The 20301-nt window shown below is 39.9% G+C and overlaps 1 protein-coding gene and 1 long non-coding RNA gene across 2 annotated transcripts; both read right to left on the bottom strand.

Annotated features, from left to right (window-relative positions):
- Positions 1–2080, bottom strand: cldn31 (claudin 31). The gene is made up of 2 exons (XM_076989363.1): positions 1977–2080; positions 1–1229 (listed from the first exon to the last, which is right to left on the bottom strand). The coding sequence occupies exon 2, from the start codon at positions 1061–1063 to the stop codon at positions 407–409; it is 657 nt and encodes a 218-aa protein (XP_076845478.1). The 5' UTR covers positions 1064–1229; positions 1977–2080; the 3' UTR covers positions 1–406.
- A 3102-nt stretch (positions 2081–5182) lies between these two features.
- On the bottom strand, positions 5183–7684 carry LOC143490878 (uncharacterized). The gene is made up of 3 exons (XR_013125019.1): positions 6721–7684; positions 5933–6079; positions 5183–5373 (listed from the first exon to the last, which is right to left on the bottom strand). It is a non-coding gene; the product is annotated as an uncharacterized LOC143490878 (long non-coding RNA).
- Between the last annotated feature and the right edge of the window lie 12617 nt (positions 7685–20301).

Here is a 20301-nt window from a genome sequence, read left to right as displayed (position 1 = left end):
TCTTTTTAAAAAGATTTTTTGGATGCATAGAATATTGAAAACAATGTCTCCAAACTTCAAGTATTAATGCTACAACAATAGTAATTGTACAAATTTAAATATGGCACAGGTTTATTAACAGACATGTTTAGTGCATGAAACCATGATAACATTATATTAAAAAGAATAATATGTGTAATATGTGTTCTGTTTTATAAGACAAAATTATTATTCATATTATTAAATTTGCCTTTACAAACAACAAAGTGAAACGAAACATCAGAATTTCATCTATAAGTATTTTTAAATCATACATTTAAATTATTAAAAAATCTTAGCTCAGAACTAAACATAACTAAACGTTTGATGCTTTTTTTGGTTACACACCCTTTCCACTGTTCAGTCCCTGACTTACATGCTGATCTCCTCACACATAAGCCTTCTCTGCTTTTTCGTCTTTGGTCGAACCTTCTGGGTTATTTCTTCCACCTCTTCCAAAGTCAAATATAGTCGGAACGCCAGGGGTTGTTGAGCTTCCATATAGCACAGCCCCTCCCACCAGCATCAACAGCACCATGCCCCATCCCAGGTATAGGGCGGGGCCTAACTCTCGCTTGAGTGGCGGTGCAACATTCTGGTCATAAAAATCCCGCACCACCACATAAGCAGTCCAACACACAGGGATGAGGAAGACCACTCCAGCCACAACGAAGAGGATGCCGGACACCTGCACGAGCCGAGCTTTAGGAGCGTGCATGTCACCTAGGCAGTGAGTGCACTTGAGGCCGACCACACCCACAGGAAGTGCAAGCACACAGAGAATGAGGGCTAGCACAGACAGTGTGCGGCACATCTGGGCTGAAGCTGAGAGGGCAAGGCCAGAGTCATAGGATTTACACTGGATCTTCCCCCACTGTGATAGGCAGGTCATCCAAAGCCCCTCCCACCGCACCTCGGAGACCACCAGCTCATCCCCGACGAAAGCTGACACGCGCCACCAGGGTGAGGCACACACAAGAGCTCCGCCCACCAAACCTGCTATAGATAGCAACAGGCCCATCACCTGGAGACCAGTGTTCGCCATGGAGATAAGACAGAGTCAGCGTTGGAGGGAATTAATGTGGGTTTGCTGTGACACTTCTGTCAGTGAATGTGCCAGGGAAAATGTCCTGTCTGTGATCAGTGTCCTCTTAGAGCTTGGAGGTCTCGTAGAAACTGAACAGGATAAGAATGAATATCCAGTGACTGGGCTGTCGGGGAGGAAAGGGAAAATGCCAGCAGTGTTATAAAACAACAAGCAGATGTTTTTGAACTTTCCATAATGCAGTGCTGGAGTCAATACTGTATTTGCACAGATAAATGTAACATGCTAGTGTATTTACAGAAAGACACTCAACATGTTCGATTATTTACACTGATACACTCAACATACTAGTTTATTACCAATATACACAGAACAAAGTAGTTTATTTACACAAAAACATAACTTATTTACACAGATGCATATAACATCTTAATTTATTTAAATACATACATATAACATGATAGATTACACAGATACTCTACTCTCAACATGCTAGATTATTTACACAGATACACTCAACACATTAGTTTACACATATACATATAACATGCTCATTTATTAACACAGTTACACTCAACATACTAATTTATTTTTATACAGATACACTCAACATAGTAGTTTGTTTACACGGACAGACTCAACAAGCTGGTTTATGTACACAGATGCGGTCAACACTTCAGATTCAATATTCATCTTTAGTCTTTCACATTACTGACTCATTAATTCACAATAATTCCCAACTGAGTTTTATCAGGTCCATTACCATTGCTAGGACTAATAGTACTAACAAGGAAACATAAAACAGTACTATAATATCATTATGATTATATCTTTTGAATACACAGACTGCAGTGTTATCTTTCAGTGTAATATGTTTTCTGTAGTCATGTCTGGCATTTGCAGGAGTACTTACCCAGGTGGTTTTTGACGGGTATATGTGTTCGAGTTTAGCGTAGACAGAGATGAGGCTCTGTATGTCTGCGATTCATGCGCGTGTGCCACTTCTATGAGTGTGTGAATGTGTGTGTGTGTGTGTGTGTGTGTGTGTGTGTGTGTGTGTGTGTGTGTGTGTAAGTAGAAACAGCCTCTTTGTTCATATGCGTAGGAGCAGAACAGCACTGGGCTGAATCATCTCATACATGTATGAAAACACAAATGCACACACACACTCACACACACACACACACACACATACACATGCAGGCATTTAAACATGCATATACAAACACACACATGTACACACATTTCCATGCACACACCATGACTGTAGGTGGCAGTGTGCACTTGTATTTTGCTTTAAAAAACACCACAGTGTAACTCACAAACCCAACAAAACAAACATTCTCTTTTAACTAGGACCATCCAGACTTCATACTGGACAAAGACCACTCAAAGACCCCAAGAATGAAGTGGTTTAGTATCAGAAGTAATTATTATTCAGCTGAGACTGATTTGACTTTAAGATCAAGACTGTTTATAGATAGCTCAAATTCTTTTATGATTATACAGGCCAGGAAGTAATAAAAGTTTTAGAAAAGTTATAGAAAACTATGATTTCAAGATATATATATATATATATATATATATATATATATATATATATATATATATATATATATATATATATATATATATATTAGTGGTGATATACATTTTATACATTGTCACGTAGGGCAACGCCCCCTCTTGTAGCTGTCACTCTGGGTTCCCTCATGTCTGTGTTCCCTGCCTGTTTGTCCCGCCCTGCTCGTTTATTTTGATGATTCCTCGTTTGTTACCACGCCCCTGTGTCATTGTAATCACCTGTCCCTAGTTTGGTTCTATGTATATAAGTCCCGTCATTCCCCAGTCGTGTCATCCGTGATTTTGTCTATCCATTTGTTCATGCTGTCGGTTTGTGCTTGCTGTTCGCTGTTTTCATCTTGCTCGTGAGTTTGTCTGTGTTCCCCGTCGTGTTCAGTATGCCTGTGTACCTTTGTTATTCGGACTGCCCTCCTGTGATCGACCCTGCCTGGCTTTCTGACGATGAGTATGGTATTCCCTTTAATAAATCTCGCTCCTCTCAGCGATTGTGTCCGTCTCCTCGCTCCGTAGCGCGAGCTACGTTACATACATATTATACATTTTATTGAGCATGTTTTTTTCCTTCAAGTATCAAAGTAGAACAGCTTTCTCGAGCAGTCATTGATGCATTTTGGAAACAGGAGATGAGCCCCTGGTCTAATGCACCCTCTGTATTAAGAAACCCTATCTCAAAGACTGACTTTTAGTCATTACTTGGGTAGCACGCATATGAGCCATTTTAATATAGATTAATCTAGATTAATTTCAAGATTTCAGTGAGATTAATCTAGATTTTAAAAATTATCTATGCCCACCCCTAATATATATATATATATATATATATATATGTCACATTGTGGGGGGGCCCCCTACCGGTCGCCCCCGGTTGCAGCGGTCCTGTTTTTGGTCACGTGATGTTCGTCCCTCAGGTGGGCGGGACCCGTGATCCGTCTCACCTGAGGGTCGTTTGTTCGTCTATATACGTCTTGTCTTTGTACCAGTTGACTGCTGGTTATTATTTCCTTAATCTGGAACCATGCACGGGTTTTTGGTTTGCACACTTCTATTAAACCATCCTATTTCCCTGAGACTTGGCGTGATCGCTTCCTTTTCAGTTGCTCACACCTGCACATCACTATATATATATATATATATATATATATATATATATATTAGGGGTGGGACGCGATTAAAAAAATTAGTCGAATTAATCGGAAGCTTTATAATTAATTAATCGAAATTAATCGCATTTCAGTATTTAACATGAGAAATATTAATTTAAGTTTGAATGATGAATGAATCAATGAACATAATCATAAACTTCAACATCTACTACACAGACCAATAGATGAGTGCAGAAAACAGTTCAGAACACTGGAAATTCTGACCAAAAATGTTGTTTAATTTTGGGAGTTTTGCTCAGGATATTGGAAGAATTGAAGTAAATCAGAAGATGTTTTTTAATACCATTTTAGATGGTATATTTTTCTTTAATTTCCCAGGCCTCTGCCACAGGCATCTCCATAGTGCCTAGAAGTGGTCTTCTGCATGCTCAAAGCAAATGACTGGATCTTCATCATCTATAGATTAATCATCTATAATTTGAGCTGTCATACCAAGATAATTCTTGTTGCTAACAGAGGTCCACTGATCCCCAGTCAGAGCCACATTTGTGGCGCTCTTCACAATAACCTGTTTTACTTCCCTTTCCTCATCATACAGCTGCTGGATTTTCTTCGACATTGTCTTTCTGGGGTGAGTTTCCCAAAACGTTCTTAGCGCTAAGTACTTCATAACCTCGTTCTTACGTACGAGGTTAAGAAGTACCTGGCGCTAAGAACGTTTTGGGAAACTCACCCCTGGACGGTAGTTCGTAACTTGCATCAGTTTACACAATGTGCAGCGCTTCTTGTAAGCCTTTATCTTCGACCACAGAGAGCGAACAACACTGTAAATAATGTGACGCGTCATTTATACCCAGTCAACATGTCCATGCGGGCCCCACATGGGTTTGAAATGGGCTGGCACATGGGCCCTTTTTGGGCAACCCAGCTGGGGCCCACAAAGATTTGTCCATCGGCTCCACATGGGCCCCATGTGTGTTAGCCCATGTGGGCCAATATTGGGGTCAATGTGGGCCTCAGGTGGGCCCCGTATGAGCAATGATTCACTGGCCCTACATGGGCCCCTTGTTTGTGTGGGATAATGACGGGGCCAGTGTGGGCAACAAGTAGGGCCCTTATGGTTAACTGCAGACACCCACTTCAGCCCCATTAGGGGCCCATGGGCAAATCTTCATAGGGCCCATATGGGTTATGCAAAGGGGGCCCAAATATCAGTCCATCACTCACTAGAATGTCAGCTTGCATCACACATTTGGAGCACAATTACTATAATGCTAACTTGTGTCATCCAATGTGGGTCCTTATGGAGTCATGGAGGGCTTCAGGTGAGGTCTCTGCTGTACATACCTAATGTAATATTCAGTTGCTTTTCTTACTTTGCAAAACTGTTGTATAAGAGCACAGCACTAAAGACTGTATTATCATAAGTAATTTCAATCAGAGATGAGCTGTTTATAATAATACTTACATTTAAATGACGACAAATGCTTGATCAATCCTAATAAAAATGTTTTATTGAAAACGACAACTCATTAACAATTTTAACCATAAATGTCCATAAAACATATGTTAAGAGTCTTTAGAATCCTTTACTGTGCGTTGCTGAGTTGTGTAGTTTCACATCTTGTAGAGAGAGAGAGAGAAGAGGGGAGGGAGAGACAGACAACAGTATTAATTAAAGCACACAACAGTAACACTGCAGATTATCTAAACCACTTTTAGCAATGATAAACATCCTTCTCTAGGAATCTAAAACATGGTAAAGCATAAAAATCCTGTTTGTACTATTGAATTAGCACACTAGGCCTGTATTTTCTGCACCACCTGGGTCCTGGCCATAATACACTGTACAGAACTCTATGAAGGCTCTTGCCAGCTTCTAGTTTGCACAGGATAATAAAATTCTGACCAGTACTCCTTCAAATATACTATACAATTCATTAATTTGAGCTGCTGCAGTTACTCAAAATTTCCAAAGACACTGATGTCTAACACTTTAATCACCTCTTGGGGGAGATTTTACAAAGGCCAAGTGATGTGTTTACAAGTTAGGTGAACATAAAACATTTAAAAACTCCAATATAGGAGCTGTCAGAGTTTTGGAAAGTAAAAATGACAATGATTTTCACATGCCTTCATAGTCACATTATCACAAACGTGTAACTCACTATTGATTACTTACATCTGTTCTGCATTCCTTTTTTGAAAGTCTCTCTGCGCTCTCAGTGCACGGTTTCCATCATGGTCACGAGCATTGGTAAACCACTTTGAGACAGCTCTCTCAACATCTTTAGTTAATTCTGAAGATAAGCATTTTGTTTTAGGGCACCTACAAAACAAAATTTAAAATTCAGATAGAATAAACTGAGGCAAAAACAACCACCACATGTTACTTTACAGAGCACCAAAACGAGAAAACCGCTATCTACAGTTGTGATCAAATTTATTCAACCCCCAATGCTGCGAAGGGTTTTATGGAATTCAGTGCACATTTGTAATTGTGTTCATAATGAAATCTTACAAGGACTTGTTAAAGAACTAAATGCAACTAAGATAGCATCAATTTTTTTTGTCATAAAGTATTAAATGGCCTTTTTGTGATTTCTTCATTGACACAATTATTCAACCCCTTTACGACTACCACTCCTAAGAACAGAGGTTCATTCCAGTGTTTTCCATCAGGTATTGAAAACATCTGTGGATGTCAACGAGCAGCAATCAAGCATGATAAGCACCAATTAGGCAGATTTAAAAGGACTGTGATACTCAGCTCCTTCTAGACATCTACTGGTGTGTTTCCAAGCATGGTGAAGGCAAGAGAATGGTCCCAGAAGACAAGAGAAGAGGTTATTGCTCTTCACAAGAATGGCAATGGATATAAAAAGATTGCGAAGTTGTTAAATATTCCAAGAGACACTATCGGAAGTATCATTCGCAAGTTCAAGTTAAAGGGCACAGTGGAAACGTTACCTGGTCGTGGCAGAAAGAAGATCCTGACCGCGACTGCTGTGCGCTACCTGAAGCGTAATGTGGAGAAAAATCCCCGCGTGACTGCTAAGGAACTGAAAAAAGACCTGTCAGATGTGGGCACTGAAGTTTCAGCTCAGACAATAAGGCGCGCACTGCATAACGAAGACCTCCATGCCAGAACGCCCAGACGCACCCCCTTGCTGACTCCAAAGAACAAGAAAAGTCGACTGCAGTATGCCAAAAGTCATGTGGACAAGCCACAAAGGTTTTGGAACAGTGTACTGTGGTCAGATGAAACTAAATTAGAACTGTTTGGGACAATGGACCAGCGCTATGTTTGGAGAAGGAAGAACCAGGCTTATGAACAAAAGAACACCTTGCCTACTGTGAAGCATGGCGGGGGGTCAATTATGCTTTGGGGCTGTTTTGCTTCTAATGGTACAGGAAAGCTTCAACGTGTGCAGGGTACCATGAATTCCCTTCAGTACCAGGAGATCTTGGAGGAAAATGTGATGGAGTCAGTCACAAACCTGCGGCTTGGGAGACGTTGGACCTTCCAACAGGACAATGATCCGAAGCACACATCCAAGTCCACTAGAGCATGGTTGAACATGAAAGGCTGGAACATTCTAGAGTGGCCATCGCAATCACCAGACTTAAATCCAATTGAGAACCTCTGGTAGGACCTAAAGAAGGCAGTTGCAGTGCGCAAGCCTAAGAATGTGACTGAACTGGAGGCTTTTGCCCATGAAGAATGGGCTAAGATACCCATAGGTCGCTGCAAGACACTTGTGTCAAGCTATGCTTCACGCTTGAAAGCTGTCATAACTGGAAAAGGATGTTGTACTAAAAAATAATGTCACTAGGGGGTTGAATAAAACTGATAATGATGTGAGCACAGTAAAGACATTTGTGGTTATTCCATCATAAATATTATGTTATGTTTGTCTAATTTATAAGTGCCTCTTTGATATATTTGTAAATAAGATGACTGAAATGATCAAAATCAATGTCAAACTGGCCAAAACACTTTATTTCAGTGGGGGTTGAATAAATTTGATCACAACTGTAAACTGTACGCGCTCTTGTCTTAGCCAAGTCATGCTAGACGACTGAGTCACGTAGTTAGCTATGCTGCACCCTACATGTCGGTTTGCTCTGTTTAGCGCAGTTTCATTAGTGTTATGCAGTTGCATCTTGTTCTGTTCACTAGTTCAATCAATTTCAGTTTTTCACGAGTATAGCCTGGGATTCCACTTCATTTCCTGTCAGGTTATATTCCTACCTATACAGCAACAATGATGGGGAAAATTTTAAATCAACTGATTTCAATTTTTTTTTCATGTATTTTCTATTTCGCGATCGGTGATACAATCGTCTACAGTTAAGCAAGATATGTTTATGATTAATATGTACAATTTCCATTATTTTTAACATGCAGTCATGCATGCATCAGCCTATGATAGTTATGAAGATAGATGCCTATGAAGATGAAGTTACAAAGTTGTGTACCAGGCCTAAGATGCTAGGGCCACGTCTTCTTTGTGAATGCATTCCAGGACTATGTTGATGCTGATGGTCACAGAATCCTGTCTGACTTGCAGCCATTGGTGAATTACACACATATTATTCCATGCAGCACAGCTGAATGTGAGCATGGCTTTAGCCACATGAACATAATTATTAGTGGCACACACAGTAAACTGCTCATCTCAAACATGTCATCACTGCTGTTCATTAACACTAGAAGCGCCGCGCCTCATTTACATAATTGTGCCGAGGGCCGGTCATCTGACCGCTTTCACCACCTACTACTAGCGCCGTGTTGTTTTCACCTACTTAAAGCGCACCTTTACACAGGGGAGCTGGTACTGACACATAATTAAGGCTAGATGGCGTTTTGCACAAAATGAAGAATGAGCCGCCCAAACAAAATATTCGTAATCGTGACATTTGCACGTAACGTCAATATGTTAACAAATTAATGTGACTAAACCTTTTAGAATCAGTGCCTTGTGACCTTGTTCTCAGTAGCTTTCCCATTGTCAGTTTTGTTTAGTTTCATATTGCATTTCCTGGTTTGTGCGAAAACGTAAATGCAAAATAATGTTTCAGTTTTGTTTCTTGGTTAGTGTAATAGTTTGCTTGGTTAGTGTAATAGTTTGCTTATTTGTCTGTGTGTTATTCTGTTGGCATATATGTCAGTAGATTATCATCTTCGTACAGCACACCACTATCCCACTGGCCCGCACTCCCCACTGTGAAGCGTTAGCGTCTTTTGTCTTGCTAATGCAACAGACTGCGCTGGAGCCTTCAACCCCCACATCCACAGAAAGCTTGTTCAATACTCAAAGTAGCAAAGTGATTAAATGATTAAATCTATTTCTGGTAATTCTCATTCAGGAGAGCTTCCCTCTAAGTTAGTAATTGATTCTAGTTTAGTGTCAGATAAAGAAGAGATGCTCAATTGTTTTAACAAACACTTTGTTGCTTCAAACTCCTTGGTTCATGACACTTTTGGAAAATCTATGTCTACCAGTTACTCCTCCAGTAATCCAATCTCTGGTCTGTCAGTGAGGTTTGTAGGCAGCTCAAATGTTTGGATATAAAAAAAAATCAGCTGGCCCAGATAATCTCCCTCCATACTTCTTACGTTTAGCTGCTGACATTATAGCTGAACCAGTGACATATATTTTTAACTTGTCTCTTCAAAAAACTCTATTCCCAGTATTTGGAAAACTGCCTTTGTTTTACCTCTGTTAAAACGTGGAGATCCTACAGTCCTACAAAATTACAGACCCATTTCAAAACTGTGTGTTCTAGCAAAGCTTTTCGAAAAGATCCTAAACGAACAGATTAAGCAATATTTGTATTCAAAGAACATTTTGTCACCCTATCAATCTGGCTTTAGAAAACAACACAGTACAGTGACTGCCTCATTAAAGGTCCTAAATGACGTTATTGAAGCTTTGGATGCCAAGGTTTATTGTGCTGCCCTTTTTATAGATCTGTCCAAAGCCTTTGATACAGTTGATCATACAACGCCAGGAAACAGCTGGTTTCTCCTACTTTTATTAGTCTGTTAGACTATGGGGTTATTGTGTATATGAAAGCCTCAGCCTGCTCATTGCGAATGTTGTATGCTGTCTACCATGGAGCTCTTAGATTTATCACAGGCACTAAAGCTTTCACACATCATTGTACGTTATACTCTTTAGTAAATTGGCCTTCCCTACACAATCGTAGACTTCTACATTGGTACACATTTATTTTACAAATCTATCTTGGATATTTGAGCCTTGTGTGCCCCATTCTCTTGATATTGCCTCGATTATGGCTCATGCTTCCACATCATCTATTTGCTCTGAGTGTATCAAACTGTCTCAGAGGGTGGCGGAACTTCAGGAAAGATTCCATACCTTACATTCTATAAGGGAGGATGAGGAATATCTGGACTCGATTCTTGCCACACAAGCTGCTGATAAAACCGTCCCTGTAACTGGCAAAGAAAGAGACGTTTCTCTGCATTGTCGCTGGGATGTACTGGGGGCAAAGCCTAAGCTCATCTTGGCCTCAACTCCTAATCCCATTAACAACAACAATGATAAGGGCTGGACTCTTGTTCGGGGGAAGGGACGTTGCAGAAACCAGCACAGCAGCGGGGGCAAGCCGCTATCTTCAGAACAGAACATTCCTTTAGATAACAGATATGAAGCTCTTGCCTCAACTGAAGTAGCAGGAATAGAGCAGTCTCACCACAACATACTGCCTCCCTCTCCAGGACATCAAGGACATCAAACACACCCCAATCAGCATCACAGAACCAACTCCAGTCTGGCTGCTAAGCAACAGCAACAGCATGCAAATAACTCTGGCCATTCGCGGACCAACCACCAGGCTGCCAACTGTGTTAGCCAGCAGCATGCTAACAAGCATGCTAAGAGTCGTCCCAACCACCAGCCTGCAATCCGTGCCAGTCGACGGCTAACTAATGAGCATGCTAATAGGGTTGGCCATCGGGATGCTAACCATGTTGGCCGCCGAGGCATTAACGGTGAAAGGAGACGAGGAACACCGCCACAGCCCAAAACGCTGCTAATTGGGGACTCAGTCATCAGAGATGTATGGAGCAACAGTATTAAGGCCATTTGCTTTTCTCGTGTTACTGTCTGTGAAGTGTAACCCATGATTCCACGCATATTGCAAGACCATCCAGCTACGGAAAGACTGATTGTGCATGTCGGCTCTAGCGATGTTTACAAACAACAGTCTGAAATTCTGAAACAGGATTTTAACCATCTGCTCTACATTCTGGAGTTTTCCCAGTGCGAAGTGTTCATTTCTGGACCGATACCTACTGCACGTCGAGGCAGTGGTCACTTTACCAGACTGCTGGCTCTAAACAGCTGGCTCACTACAGCCTGTGCACATCGGAAGGTAAACTTCATTGACAATTTCAACATCTTTTGGAGGCGTCCTGAGCTTTTTAAACCGGATCAGCTTCACCCTAACAGGGCTGGGACTCAAATGCTTGTGGATAATCTAATGCATGGAATCACTCACATGTGGAACCTGCACCCAACCGCCAGCAGTAACGTCAGTAATGTCAGTCAAGGAGCCAGGAGCCCACCATCTCCTGTCAGAGAATCTGTCCACAGTCTCAGAGGTAAACTCCAGGAGATTGATGAGGTTCCGCAACACTACAGTCTGCAGTCTTGTAGGAACTCACTTACTTCTCCTGCACACTCAGTGACTCAGGTCTGACACACTGGAACCCATGCTCCTAGTCAGTGCTACATTCCAGTTATTTTAAATAGCCGGTGGCATGGCTCTCAGAATCGAAATAAAAATGTAATCAGAAGAAAACACAAGGGCACAAAACATTGTAACAAACAAAATTTGATCCCAGTGAAATGCACAAGTGATGTAAGTGATGCCGATCAAACACATCAAGTCTTCAAAGTCTCCTTACTAAACGTCCGCTCACTCACAAACAAGTCTTTTATAATAGCTAAATTAATTGAAGATTATTGTCTGGACTTTCTTTTTCTAACAGAGACTTGGCTTGATAGCAATGGAGCAATAGTGCTAAATGAAGCTTCGCCTCCTGACTTTAACTATTTTAATGTCTCTAGAGTAAATAAGAGAGGTGGTGGTGTTGCATGTTTTTACCATAAAGCATTCCGCTGTAAGCAGATCTCATTAGGGGAACATCCTATGTTTGAATATCTGGCAGTACAACTCAACAGTACTTATTCAGTTCTTTTGATTGTTATCTATCATCCTCCCAGACTACATGCAGAATTTCTTGAAGATTTTGAAGAAATGCTCTCAAGGATTTTAATTGATTTTGATTATGTTTTAATTGCTGGGGATTTTAATATTCACATGGATATATCCACAAATCCAATCACTTCAGAGTTCATGAGGATGCTTAACTCTTTTGATCTCATACAGCATGTATCAGGCCCAACTCATAAGCATGGCCACATTTTAGATTTGATCATTTCTAAAAGCATAGAGGTTAATAACACTGAAATTATTGATGTTGCAATCTCTGACCATTTTGGTGTATTTTTCAATATGTCATTATCTACTAGAACACTCAGTGAAAAGCGCACAATAACCAAGCATTATCTCAGTGCTGGCAGTGCCGTGGCCTTCACAGACATGATACAGTCCCTTCTATTGTAAAATTTAGGCAAGATTGTAGGCAGGCTGAGAGACGTTGGCGAAGGTCAAAATTGCAAGTACATTTTGATATTTATAAAACAACATTGCACAATTACAACAGTGAAGTGAAATCAGCAAGGAAAAACTATTTCTCTACCTTAATCAATTCATCAAATAATAACTCGGCTGTCCTGTTCAGAAGTATTGATCAGCTAGTAAACCCCACCTCCTGTGTCTTCCCTGAGACTGTTTCAGTTGAAAAATGTGATGAGTTTGCAATATTTTTTAGGGACAAGATTACTAGTATAAGGCAGAACATAGCAACAAGCACTAATAGACTATCAAACCTTATATCAGTTACTCAGCCTAACTTTAATATGTCTTATTTCCAAGAAGTTGACATGGTAACACTACTTGATGTGATTTCATCACTAAAATCCTCTACTTGTGAACTGGACCCTTTACCTACATGCTTTTTCAAGCAGGTTCTGAGCTCATTAGCAAATGAAGTTCTAACGATTGTTAATCAGTCTCTGCAATTGGGTGAATTCCCTAACTTTTTTAAAACAGCAATGGTTAAACCACTATTAAAGAACAGAAATCTTGATCCCACAATTCTCAATAATTATCGACCTATATCTAACCTTTCCTTTCTTAGCAAAATCATTGAAAAAGCTGTGTCAATCCAGTTGAATGATTATGTAAAAGTAAATGACACTTTTCAATCTGGTTTCAGAGCTCTCCACAGCACTGAAACAGCCCTAGTTAAGGTAGTAAATTACTTGAGATTGAATAAGGATGCAGGCAAACTCTCAGTCCTTTGTCTGCTGGATTTAAGCGCCGCTTTTGACACGGTTGATCATGAAATTCTTCTTGATCGACTACAGAGTTGGGTAGGCCTTAGTGGCTTAGTCTTAGACTGGTTTAGATCGTACCTAACTGGGCGTGATTACTATGTACAGGGTACCCGCGGGTCCTTAAAAAGTCTTAAAATGTCTTAAATTTAGTTTTCCATATTCAAGGCCTAAAAATGTCTTAAAATGTCTGGAATTTTATGAGGGGAGGCATTAAATTATTATAAGTGTGTGTTGTTCAGTTGTTCTGGCGCGATGTGAACTTTGCCGAATCTAGCTCTAATGCAGAAAATAACCGCTCCAGGGTCCTAGTGCTAGATTCCTAGCGTTGGAGTATACGGCCTCAACAACGTCAACAATTTTCGTTCGCCAACCCCCCCCCCCCCCCCCCCCCGTCAACAATTCTCGTTCGCCACACACACACACCCCCCCCGTCAACGATGTGGAACACACCTGCATCCCCAGTACAAGTATTATTTTTTCTTGTGAGAGGTATTAAAAAGGTCTTAAAAGTCATTGAATTTGAGATTTAAAAATGTGCAGATACCCTGTATGTAGCATTAGGTACCTCTTCCTCCACACGTCAAAAAATAACTTGTGGCGTCCCCCAAGGATCAATTCTTGGGCCGTTACTATTCAACCTATATATGCTTCCGTTACCACATATCATTAATAAACATGGTATTAGTTATCATCAATATGCAGATGACACTCAACTTTACATTTCTCTAGAACCTAAGGCCCTAAAATCAATTTGCTCACTGTTTGACTGCATAGATGATATACAGACATGGATGTCTGACAATTTTCTGCAATTAAATAAACAGAAGACAGAGGTTCTTGTTCTTGGCAGTGATTCACAAAGGAATGATGTCCAGACCTATTTAAATCAAATGAATCTGAATGCCAGACAATGTGTTAAGAACTGTTGGAAATTATATATTTAAAATACATTAGCATTACAGTTAATCATACTGCTTAAGATCAATATTGTAATCCCTTTATATTTTGTTTACATTACAGTGTTAATCAAATTACCTTTTATCAAAAGTATCTGAGAATATGCTTGTCTGCCCTTTTTAAGTACGTGCAGGAGAAAGTTAGCTAAAAAAGAGAAAGCTTCAAAATAGCCTCTGTAGGTCCACTTGACATTTGCAAACCAAGAAGTGAAAACATCGCTTTCACTTCTAGAGAAGAAATGTATGTTGTGTTTGACGTCTGTAACTTAGGTGCAACCCCAAGTAGTGAAAGTTAAGTGGATTACAACCCCAAGACGTGGGGCCTCTTTCACCTTTGTGATCGCTAATTTGTGAAAAACATGTAGGATTTAGGGAACTAAGATGGGCTCATCTAATTCTGAAAGTGTTAGACAAACAACTTTTGGAGAACATGCAAAAACAGTTTTTGAGCAATAGGCAGACAAGTTATCAGACATAGGGAGACTCCATCGCTGAGTTGCAAAGGTGGGGGCTTATACCCAGACCACACTATATAGGACAGGAGGAAAAGTGTCTGAGTTAGAGAGACCTGCGCACAATGCTATAGGGTAGAGTAGATAGGGTTTTGCATACTCTCTCTCCAGAGATCTCTGTATTTTTACTTGCTTATAATAAAAGGTTAAAGACAAGACTGGTAATGTTTTCTCTTGCATCAACGAACATGCTGCGCTAAGGTGAAAGTGGAACCAAGCGCAACAGAACCTGGGCGTCACCTTTGATAATGAGCTCAGCTTCAAATCACACATCATGACTACATGCAAGACAGCTTACTTTCACCTTTGAAACATTGCTAAGGTCCGAGATATGCTCACTCCTGCTGACAGTGAAAAACTTGTCCATGGATTTATCACATCAAGGCTAGATTATTGTAACGCTGTTCTATCTGATCTTCCAAAGAGCTCTATTTCGCACCTACAGCGAGTTCAGAACGCGGCTGCAAGGGTTCTGACCCGCAGGAGAAATAGAGATCATATTACACCTGCACTCCACTCACTGCACTGGTTACCTGTCAGCTTTAGGATAGATTTTAAGGTTCTAGTCATGGTTTTTAAATGTCTTCATGGTCTTGCCCCTCTTCACCTCAGTGAAATGATGGTTAGATATGTTCCAGTCAGGTCTCTGAGGTCTTTAAACAGTAATCTACTGGTGATTCCTAGATGCCAATTAAAGATTGGCGAGGGTGCTTTTAGCCACTATGGCCCAAAGCTCTGGAATTCTCTTCCTGAAGAGCTCAGAGGCATTTCATCCCTGAATAGTTTCAAGAACAGTCTCAAAACTTTCCTGTTTAGATTTGCTTTTAGTTAAGAAACTCTAGTCTATTATTTTATAATTTGTCACTTTATTTAATTATTTCTTTTTATCTTTAATTTTAATATTTTATTTTTATCTTCTTATATTTACTTATCTTAATTAGTTTTACTTACTTTACTTTTTTATTATATTGTTTACTTTACTTTTTTACATTTTATGTTATTTTACTTTAATTTCTTCTAACATTTTCTTTTTGTCTTCTCCTTTTTATGTTTCTTTTATTTATACTGTAAAGCACTTTGAGTTGCATGTATGTATGAAAGGTGCTATACAAATAAAGATTATTATTATTATTATTATTATTATTATTATTATTATTATTCTGCGTCTGGTACCATCATATTTGTCATGTTATTTCTTATGTAAACAGCAACATCATAGCCTTCGCTCCCAAGACTTTATTACATTCAGTGTTCCGTCGGTTCATTCTGAACTTGGCAAAAAGGCATTTTCTTTCTCTGGTCCCTCCATCTGGAACATGTTTCAGCTGAATTAGAAGCTGTCCAGTTTGGTTACACTTGGCAAGTTTAAAGTTATATTGAAAGATCTGGAAAATACATTTATAGGCACTTGCTTTAAATGAAAGTTTATTCCTTGACGATACTGCATGTAAATTGTAATGATTTGTATGTATATGTATTTTGTATAACTTTTTATATTGTTGTTTTAAAAAAAAATAGGTCTCTCTTGTAAATGAGTCTGTAAGCCTCAAGAGACTATCCTGTCTAAATAAAGGAATAATTAAAAAATGAAGCCCGTAGACTGAGCCAAAGCAAGTTTATTTGTACACTCAATGTTACGCCGTTTCAAGTTTTCATGTCTAAAAGTTGTGTATGTTAGTGAATTGTAGGCTATGGTGAACATAACAAATCTACACATAAATGTCTATAATGTTTTGTGTTAGACAAAGAACAAAAAGCACAAATAGGCAAAATTAATTACAAAAATATCATTATAAAAGGTAGGCTATGTGCCTTTTTAGGTTTTGCCTGGCTCCATCAGCAACACAATATTTTCAGACAACCGTTGACCAGCCGGCCTGCTTTCATCTTTCCCTAGATAGGGAATTGCATTCAATATATATTTTGTTATATATATATTTGTGTGTGTGTGTGTGTGTTTGTAAAATAGAAACATCAGAACAGTTCCAACATGAATCTTACTGTGTGAAGATTCCACTGGCATAATATTTCTGAACTCTAAAAATGTTTACAAGACAAAAGGAGGCTTTTTGGGGATGTGGGTGGTTGCACATGTGTGCGTGTGTGTGTGTATGTGTAAGTGTGTGTGTTCTAGGTGCACCCTGAGAATGAGAACTGGACATGTTTTGAGCAATCTGCCTCCTTAGACATCAAATCCTTCTTTGGTTTTGAGAGCATGGTGGAGAAAATTGCCATGAGACAGTACACAGCCAACATTCAGAGGGTCAGTACACCTGTCAGTCTTGTAATGGCGGTGGGCATGTCTGCTCTGTATTATGGCCGTGTCCTGGCTGTAGCATGGGTATGTCCTGGCTGTAGTATGGGTGTTCATGAATTTGTGAGGTAAGAGAGAAAAACAGAAATAGAAAAAATGGATAGACAGACAGGTACGCATAGTCAGCCCCGTCGACAGGGGGGGACAACCGGGTCTGTTGTCCCAGGGCCAGGGGGGCCCATCAAAGAGCTCAGCAATTTATTTTTTATTTAAAGTCTTGTTACGACCCTGCGTGGTCGTTTGTGGGTTATGTGTGTTTTGCAGGTTTGGCTCCGCCCCTGATCATCTGTCAAGTCGGTCCACCTGGGTTACGAGTTGGCTACGTATGCAAGTTGTTCCTGATTGGCCTTTGGCCTGTATAAAGCCACCAGAGCCCTGGATGATGGTGGCGCTTATCCCGCCCCTTGGCCAGACTTGCTTTATGCTGGGAGTTTGTTTATATTGTCTTGGTTGCCCTTGATACAATTAGATACACAACTATATTTATATCTATATCCATTTCCATCTAGTTATAATTATAGAGTGTATTAGGAGAAGGGGGGGAGTCGGTGCTCTCTTTGACGTTTGTTTTATTGTTGTATTGTTGTAGGTAGGTAGTTAGGTGGGTTTTGTGTTTTTTTGTGTGTGTGTGTAGGTAAGGTATTTTGCATTGACGGGAAGGTTTTGTTGTTTTTGTTCTTTTGGAGCTGCCGATTTCCAACGCCACAACCCCAGTTGTATGTACGCAATAAACATCCCTTTTATTCATTTCATTACCCGTTTTTCTTTGCCGTTATTTACAATGTACTCCCTCAGTACCTAGATGGTGGGGGACCGTAACAGTTCTATAATTTTTTTATAATCTTGAAGTCTTTCATTAATATAAAATTCTGTACTCATAATAAGCTCAATGTCTAAAATATATATGTTTTTTACCTATCTGCATATTTTCCATTAAGTGCATACACCCCCGCCTCCCTCTGAAAAATGGTTTGATCCAGCACCGACCGTAACCGGCTGGTACCCGCCCAACAGTGGGAAATACAGTGGTGGATAGTTAAAGTAAACAGGAATCTGTAGTGCAGAAAAGAAAGGAAAACATTTACCTGACGAATTTTCAAGTTGCATTGTGTTCCAGGTTTGAAAAGTGCTGGAATTTAGGCTAAAGTACTTGAAAATGCTTGAAATTGTAACTACTTCGTTTCACAACAAATAGCTGTCTGACTGAACAGTTCTCGTGAAGACGTTAAGATTGGGCGTTTTGAAAATAAACAACCATTAAATAATGTGATAAAAAGCAAATTATTTCGAATCATTTCGAGTATATGTATAAATATTTAACTTAATTAAGTTTAACATGCTGGGAAATATTGAACTGGACCTTGAAAGTGACGTACAAGTGCTTTTAATTCCACCTTATAAAGGTGTATGAACCCTGCAAACACGACTTTGTTCCTAGCGCGGCGCGCGAAGTTACAAAATTCGAGAGGTGCACGACCTCGCGAATCGACAGCGCGTGAGGTCCTCGCACACGGGCGGTGCCACTGCGATTACGTCATTTTCGCGCGAACCTTCGCGCCGCTCGCGACGCGTCAAGTATAAACCAGTCAGCTGTCAGAAACAGCTTTGATGTGTGGCTATATTATATACTATATGCCCTAACCATTGACTGTATATATACAGTCAATGGACCTAACACAATGATTGTCTGCTACAGAGGAAATTCAAATGACGTGCGGGGGGGGGGCACATGAAACTTTCTTGTCCCGGGCCCCAGCAAGACTGTCAACGGGCCTGCGCATAGTCCTCGTATACTGGTACATACACGTGTGTACACACACACACACACACACACACACACACTGTGGATCAATATCAAATCAATGAGTGCTTACAAAACACAGTCATATGCTACAATTAAGACATACACAAGACACACGACATACATACAAACACACATGTACTTGTGGAAATGTTAAGGAAAAGAAAAGGCTCTATTAGAGTGAGTGTGAGTGTGGGTGTGCGTTTGTGTGTGTGGAGGTGTTTGTTTGCAGTCACTGGCGAGACCGTGGTAAAACTCTAAAGAGCTCTGTGTTTACTTGCTCTGTGCTGCAGGTAGACTACATTCTGGAGACATTCTAGCTGCCTGCAAGAGTACTACACTGGGGGCTGGCACCACCAGGACAGAGAGGGTAGACCACTGTACATTAGGGGTGTATTCAACTAAGGATTTTCATAGTCGAATCTGATTTGTCAGCTTTTCCCTTTAGTCGACTAATAGTCAAATCTGATTTATTTTTATATTTTTTATTTAGAGCACCTTAAACGGGATCCCGTTCTCATTCAGGACTTTTTTCCTCTTCGAAGTAAAAACCTAAAACACTCAGATAAATGAATAAACACGGTAGGTTGGCTTTTTTCAGCTTTTATTAATTTACTTACTTTATAAATTTTTTAATGAAACGTTAGAGAACATTAACCGTCAGTGCGCATTGCGTATATCGAACTGTCAGACAGGCACTGTGCAAAATGTCAAATATATTTTAAATAAAATATGCCTGCCTGAAAATATTTAAAAAATTGCCACACAACAGCAAAAATATATAAGGAAAGGTTAAAGTAACGGGGTATAAACAAAAAATTTTTATAGGCCTACTTGCCGAGACGCACCGCGATGAGACAAGATGACACGACTGAAACACTGTCACTGACCGAAACAACAAACTGCTGAACTGTTTTTTTTCGCCTTACGTGTTTTAAATGGTATGCCATGTTGGTTGTTGTTGTGCGAAATGAAAGACGTTGATGACATAACTTGCACTGTAATTTATTTGATTCATCTTTATCTTTTTCAAAATACTTTAGAAGTTTTTTAGTAGCCGTTATAAACTCAGCAGATGCTGCGTACTCTGTAGCGTGTTCAGCTCCGCTCATTTGGATTGTGCAACTGCAGGGTGTGATTTATTAATGTGTAGTAAGGAAGATGCCTATTGTTAATGCGCAAACATCATTTAAAATTATTTATTAACAGAAATTTGGATGATTTAATTTGACAAAAGGCTATATATAATGAAAACAAAGACATGTCAGGTAACAACTAATGCTTAGCTGCATCCTTGGGCACACCCATGCAGTTAGAATGGTACATTCCACTATGACGTTCATAGTCGACTAGGGGGTATAGTTGACTATAGTCGAATCAGCGACTATTGCAGGTCACCCCTACTGTACATACTGCGACTCGGACACATGGACACGAAAGGACTGTTAAAATCTCTGGGGGAGGAGGA

Source organism: Brachyhypopomus gauderio, unplaced genomic scaffold (genome assembly GCF_052324685.1).
Source record: "Brachyhypopomus gauderio isolate BG-103 unplaced genomic scaffold, BGAUD_0.2 sc67, whole genome shotgun sequence".
NCBI classification, from domain to species: Eukaryota; Metazoa; Chordata; class Actinopteri; order Gymnotiformes; family Hypopomidae; genus Brachyhypopomus; species Brachyhypopomus gauderio.
This window is presented reverse-complemented; position numbering and strand designations above follow the sequence as displayed.

Bases quoted from the DNA above. Each gene is read 5' to 3' on its own strand.
- cldn31 (XM_076989363.1), bottom strand. From the start codon at position 1,063: ATGGCGAACACTGGTCTCCAGGTGATGGGCCTGTTGCTATCTATAGCA.